General features: G+C 51.1%; 1 protein-coding gene across 1 annotated transcript in view; it reads right to left on the bottom strand.

Annotated features, from left to right (window-relative positions):
* TTC21A (tetratricopeptide repeat domain 21A) overlaps positions 1-6,269 on the bottom strand; it is a 51,309-nt gene that overhangs the window by 30,313 nt on the left and 14,727 nt on the right. Inside the window, exons 7-8 of the mRNA XM_006161346.3 lie at positions 3,403-3,487; positions 1,385-1,483 (exon numbers count right to left, since the gene is read on the bottom strand). Coding sequence (XP_006161408.1) covers positions 1,385-1,483; positions 3,403-3,487 — 184 coding nt within the window. The remainder of the gene's footprint in view (positions 1-1,384; positions 1,484-3,402; positions 3,488-6,269) is intronic.

A 6,269-nucleotide genomic window follows, 5' to 3' on the forward strand; every position in this document is an offset into this window, starting at 1 on the left:
CATTCCTGGTGACATTAGGGGCACAGTCCTGGACCCTGAGGCTCCAGAGCTGCCCATGTTCTTTTTCTTTTTTCTTTTTTGAAGAGGTTTTCGCTATAGGGCACGTGCGCTCACCAGAAAGACAGAGAGAGACAAGACAGAGAGAAGTGAGAAATCACCCCCCAGAGGGGATGGCCACACCGCAATCCCTTCTCCTCCATTCTCTTCTCAGGATCTTGGGCATGCACGCACACGCGCCCAGTGTGAGTTTAAGCCACCGGGTCCGGGACACAAACTGTGGTCAACTCCATGGGAGTCCAGCAACATAGCCCTTACACCAACTGCTAGTCCCATCTGTGTTCTTTTTCTTCCTCTCTTTTTCCTTTATTTTATTTATTTATTTATTTATTTTTGTCAGAGGGCACATGCACTCATAGAAAGGACAGAGAGAAAGAAGGAAAGTGAGAAAGCACCCCTCTCCCACGGGGAATGACTGCACCACAATCCCTTCTCCTCCATTGCTCCCTCCTGTCAGGATTTTGAGCACACACGTACCTGTCCTGCTTTTCAGGCTGATGGGGCTAGGACTCAAACCACCCACTTGGCCATGTGGGATCTTGTTCCCTTAGCTACCACACCACTGGCAGATCCCTGGCCTTGTTCTTAACAGCAATTCCTTCTAATAAATCTTGCTCTGGGCCTTTGCTAATGGGTCTGAGGGACATGCGGCCTGTCTGGACCTTCCCTGGTTTTAGAGAGGCCTAGTGGGCCAGCCTTCCAAGGCCACTTCCGTATGACAGAGTCAGGGAGCTGGGCACTCCAGCCCTGAGGCCAGAGCTGGGCGTGGCTCTGCTGTACAAGGCTGGCCTGCCGCTCTCTCTCTCTCTCTCTCTTTTCCTTAAAAGAGATTTTTGCTATAGTGTGCATGCACTTTCCAGAGAGACAGAGAGACAGAAAGCAAGAGATCACTCCCCAGGGGGATGGCCACACCACAGTCCCTTCTTTTCCATTCTCCTCATTGGATTTTGGGGATGCACAAACATGCACCCGGTGTGAGGTTAAAGACACCAAGTCCGGGACGCGAACCGCAGTCGACTCCGTGGGAGTCCAACAATGTAAGCAGCCTTCTGCTGGTCCCAGCCTCCCACCCTCTTTGCCCAGGTGAGGTGTCACCCACTCTAACAGCACTTTGAGACCCCATCTCTCTGGTCTTCAGAGCATCTCTGAGGGGTGCCTGGGCCAAGCATGTAGAGCTGCATGTCACAGTTATTGGCTAGGGGCAGGCGGGGGGATGGGGGGTGGGCCCTCAGCCTGAGAGGCCAAGTGTGAGCTGAGGGGTGGGGTGGGGTGCTCAGGGCGCCCCCTGGGGGTCAGAGATCTCAGAAATCAGGAAACCACCGCTTACCAGTCTGCTGACCACAAGAATTTTTTTAAGATGGAGGCCCGGATTGAGGGGTTCTGTCATCTCTAGCGCCTTAATCAGATTCCTAACGTGATCAGCAGCCTGCGGGGGACAAAACAGATCATGTCAAGGACAACATGAAAAATCAAAGCTGGGCAGGTTTGTCAACCCTGGCCACATATTGGCATCAGCTGGGAGATACAGAATGACTTGTGAGGGGTGCCACCCCCAGAGATGCAAATGTAACCGGACCGTGGGAACCCAGGCATCAGAATATTTCAAAGCCCCGCAGGTGAAGCTTTGAGCAACATTATTCACCCAAGAGCTGGTGATGCCCTCCTCCTGAGATTGGGAAGAGAAGCTGACCTTTCAGACCCACCTGGGCAGAGCCAGGAGCCGGCCCCTGCCCTGTCTACACTGCAGCCCACCTCGCCAGCAGCAAGCCAGTTGAGCTGGCCCAGGAGCTTTGGCTCCATCTGACATGAGTCACCGTGTTTCTGCTTCTCTGTCATGCCAGCGAAGCCCTCCCAAACGCCTGTCAGTCAGTGGAAACACCGAACTTTCCAGCACAGCAGGGGAGGGGGCTGAAAGCTTAGCCCTTTGGTCTGAGGTCACCAGCCAAGTGACTGATTCCAAAGTTTGGGTTCTTTCCAGCGGATCCTCCTGCCCACTCCCCACCCAGGAGTAGGGAATTCTTAGTGTCCAGCCGCAGAGAAGTGCCAAAAGGGAAATCCAGGGTGCCACGGTAGCCAGGCTGAGTCAAGAGGAGTGTCCCAGGGTTTGAGGAGGGATGAGGGAGGGCCATTCACTGCCAACTCTGCCTTGGAACTGACTCTCAGGCCAGGCCCTAGGGAGGTCTGCCCAGAGCTCTGGGGTCATTAGGAGTTAAGGACAGGACTGCTCTCTTGTTCCGGCCATGAGCCAGCACTGGGCCGTTTGCATGAGTTCCTCCCAGGTATGAACTGTCCCCTGTCTCATCCCACCCACAAAACCCACGATCTCAGAGCTGTGCAGAGGAACGGGCAACTTCCTCTTCTTGCCATGGCCCCCTGGAGACTCCCGACTTGCCACACTCTCCATCAAGGCCATGGATTGTATTTATTCAAAAAGTTACGTTTTAGCTAAAAACACCAACTGCTATTAGAAAGAGGAATCTGTCTGGACGTTGAGGTTTCGTAAAGAATTCAAGGCGTTTCTGACTGTATTTGCGGGCCAGTTAGGTCTCCGTGGGAAACGGCACGCCTTGTGGACAACATTGGGGCCAGGGACTACGTGTTCAATGCCTGAGCAAACCTAACTGGTCCCTAAAAAATGACCTTCCCTGACTTCTGAGACACTACCACGATTCGTACTGTCCGGTAACACCGATCGAACGCCGTGTGACAGCGACCCAGGCACTGCTCCAAACTGTCCCGCTTCCCACCTCATTTGGCCCTTACAACAAACGGGTGGAATGATGTCCATTTTACAAACAAAGTACTTGGGATTTATCCAAGTAGAGATGTCCGTGCAGCTTCCACAGGGAGTATGTGGCAGAACCAGGGTCACCTTCACTGCCTGCCCCCCCCAACACAGGCACTTTATGAGAGAGGGAGAGGAAGGCAGGAAAAGAGAGAGACAGAAATAGGGATTTTTGACAGTTCTCTGTGTTGTGATCCTCCTGGCCCAGCCTCAGAATGAGCTAGATTTACAGGCACGCACAACTACGTCTGGCATGTTCAGGCTGGCCCAGGGAACTGAACCTGTGCCTCCCATGCAGCTTCTAGAACGCCAAGCGCTACTCGCACACCACCTGGGCCCGCTGCCTGACTTGTGAGTTGCACTGCCCAAACAGCCAAACCCGAGCTGACCCCCTCGGCAGGAAATATGGCAGTGGGGAGGGTGAGAGGAAACCAAGATGCAAGGGGAAGACCTCTCAAGGGCGAGGGTCGGGGGAATGCAAGGTGAGGGTCAGGGGAGCGTGCAGGGTTCCTCCTCGCTTCTGTTTCCAGGCCCACCTTCTGAGTCCTGGAAGAACTTACGGTGCTCATGTTTCCTTCTCTCGCAAGCTCATACACAGCTAGAATCTGGCGGGCATCGATACTGTTTTCATCTTTCTCTAGGATTCTAAAATAAGGAAGAGGAGCCATGTGAGTGGAGAGTATTGAAAGGCAAGGCGAGGACAGTGTGTTGGCAACTTCTAATGGTCTTCTACTATCCATTTCCCCCCTTATTCTTCCAATGATAGAACTCTTGGATGAACCAGGCACATGGCTACCCGGAATATAGACTACATTTCCCAGCCTGCCTTTGAGCTTAGCTGGGCCACGTGACCAAGTTCTGGCCAATGAGATATCAGTGAAAGTGCCGAGTGAGCCAATGAGATGTCAGTGAAGGTGCCGAGTGGGCCAATGAGGCGTCAGTGAAGGTGCTGAGTGGGCCAATGAGGCGTCAGTGAAGGTGCTGAGTGGGCCAATGAGACATCAGTGAAGGTGCTGAGTGGGCCAATGAGGCGTCAGTGAAGGTGCCGGGTGGGCCAATGAGGCGTCAGTGAAGGTGCCGGGTGGGCCACTGAGACGTCAGTGAAGGTGCTGAGTGTGCCAATGAGACGTCAGTGAAGGTGCCGAGTGGGCCAATGAGGCGTCAGTGAAGGTGCTGAGTGGGCCAATGAGGCGTCAGTGAAGGTGCCGAGTGGGCCAATGAGACGTCAGTGAAGGTGCTGAGTGGGCCAATGAGGCGTCAGTGAAGGTGCTGAGTGGGCCAATGAGACGTCAGTGAAGGTGCTGAGTGGGCCATGCAGCTGTGCTCCAGCAGCACCCCCTCTGTTCCTGCTCTTCCTTCCCTCTTGCTGTCTACATGTGGCCCATGTGAAGAGCAGCCTAGGAACGGGACAGCAACAAGACAGAGGGGCCTGGGACCCCACAGAGCCTAGCCACCATCCTGGTCCTGAACCACCATCCAAACTTACACTAGGGAGAGGAGGAACATTTTGTTACTTAAGTCACGTATTTGGGGTCTTGGTTACAGAAACCTATTCATAGCTCAACTAACCAGATGTGACCGTGGTCCCATGGTCTGAGGGTGGCCAGAAAGGTGCAGCAGGGGACAGTCTGTGACTATAAGTTGGAAAGGGAACTATCGTTTTAGTCACACGTCATTATGAAGACGCAGCTTCTTATTAGGGGGCTTTCAGTCTGATCAGAGAATGACATTTGCTTAATCAAGCATTATTATTATTATTATTATTATTATTTTGCCATTGAACAGGTACACTCGCCAAAGACAGACAGAGAGGGAAAGTGAGAAATCACACACCAGGGGTGTTGACCATGTCACAATCCCTTCTCTTATATTCTCCTCTCAGGATTTTGGGCACACATGTACACACACCCAGCATGATTTTCAAGCGGCCCAGGTCCAGGACTCAAGCTGCAGTCAGCCATGTGGGAACCCAGTGCTTTAACTACCATGCCATTTGCTAGCCCCCTAGTCAAGTATTTTTCTAATTATCATATAAAGTATTTTTCTTATTAACATATAAAACATGATTAGGCATCAATATTCAAAGAGTTCTAGTCATTCTTGACGGTTCTGAAAACATCATCACCTGGGAACCAGCAGTTGGTGTAATGGCTATGTCGCTGGACGCCCACGTAGTCGACTGTGGTTCGCATCCCGGCCCCGGTGGCTTAAAACTCACGCAGGGCGCGTGTGCGTGCGTGCCCAAGATCCTGAGAGGAGAATGGAGGAGAAGGGATTGTGGCGTGGCCATCCCCCCTGGGGGGTGATTTCTCGCTTTCTGTCTCTATGTCTCTTTCTGTCTGTCTGGCGAGCATACAGGCCCTATAGCGAAAACCTCTCCAAAAAAAAAAAAAAAACAATAATAATAATCACTTGGAAATGTAAAAAAACAAAAACAAAAACAAAAATGCTTTTAAATGACCATGGACCAAAGAAGAATCAGAATAGTTATAAGAAAATTCTCAGAACCAGGGCCACAGCTTAGTGGTTAAGGGTATTGGATCTCACATGGCCAACCACAGTTCAGGTCCCAGATCTAGTGGCTTGAGGAACAGGCCAGGGGTGTGTGCCCCAAATCCCCATCTCAAGAGGATGAAGAGAGAAGAAACTGCAGCATGACCACTCCCCAATAGGGGGCAAGAAGAGATCTCTGTTTCTCTCTGGTGAGTGTATAAGCACTCTTGCGAAAGAAAGGAAGGAAGGAAAAGAAGAAAGAAAATTCTTAGAACCAAATGGTATTAAGAATAGTATACACCCAAATATGTAGACAATTGGGGCCAACGGGTGGCATGGTGGTTACAGGAATCCCACACAGCCGACTCTGCGGTCTGAGTCCTGGACTCAGCAGCTTGAACACACATTGGGCATACCGGGTGCGTGTGCGTGCGTGCCCAAGATCCCGAGAGGAGAATGGAGGAGAAGGGATTATGGCGTGGCCATCCCCCCGTGGGGTGATTGGGGTGATTTCTCATTCTGTGTCTTTCTCTGCCTTTCCTTGACTCTTTCTGGTGAGCACATGTGCCCTAGGGCAAAAATCTAAAAAACCTCCAAAAACAAATGTGTAGATACTGTTGAAATAGTACCTCAAAGGACATCTATAGACATAAACACTTACATTCTAAAGTAAGATTAAAAATTGATGAGCCAGGAACCCAACTCAGGTGTCAAGGTGCAGCAACAAAATAACTACAAAGGAAGCAGTTGGCAGGAAGTAACAGTTAAGAACAGAAATTAAAAATTAGAAAATAGAGATACAATAGAGAAGAGATACAGAACTGAAATCTGATTTTTTTTTTTTTGAGAGGTTTTTGCTATAGGGCGTGTGCGCTCGCCAGACAGACAGAGAGAGACAGAGAGACAGGAAGTGAGAAATCACCCCCTGGGGGGA

The sequence above is a fragment of the Tupaia chinensis genome, unplaced genomic scaffold (genome assembly GCF_000334495.1).
Source record: "Tupaia chinensis unplaced genomic scaffold, TupChi_1.0 Scaffold138441_1, whole genome shotgun sequence".
In the NCBI taxonomy this organism is placed as follows: domain Eukaryota; kingdom Metazoa; phylum Chordata; class Mammalia; order Scandentia; family Tupaiidae; genus Tupaia; species Tupaia belangeri.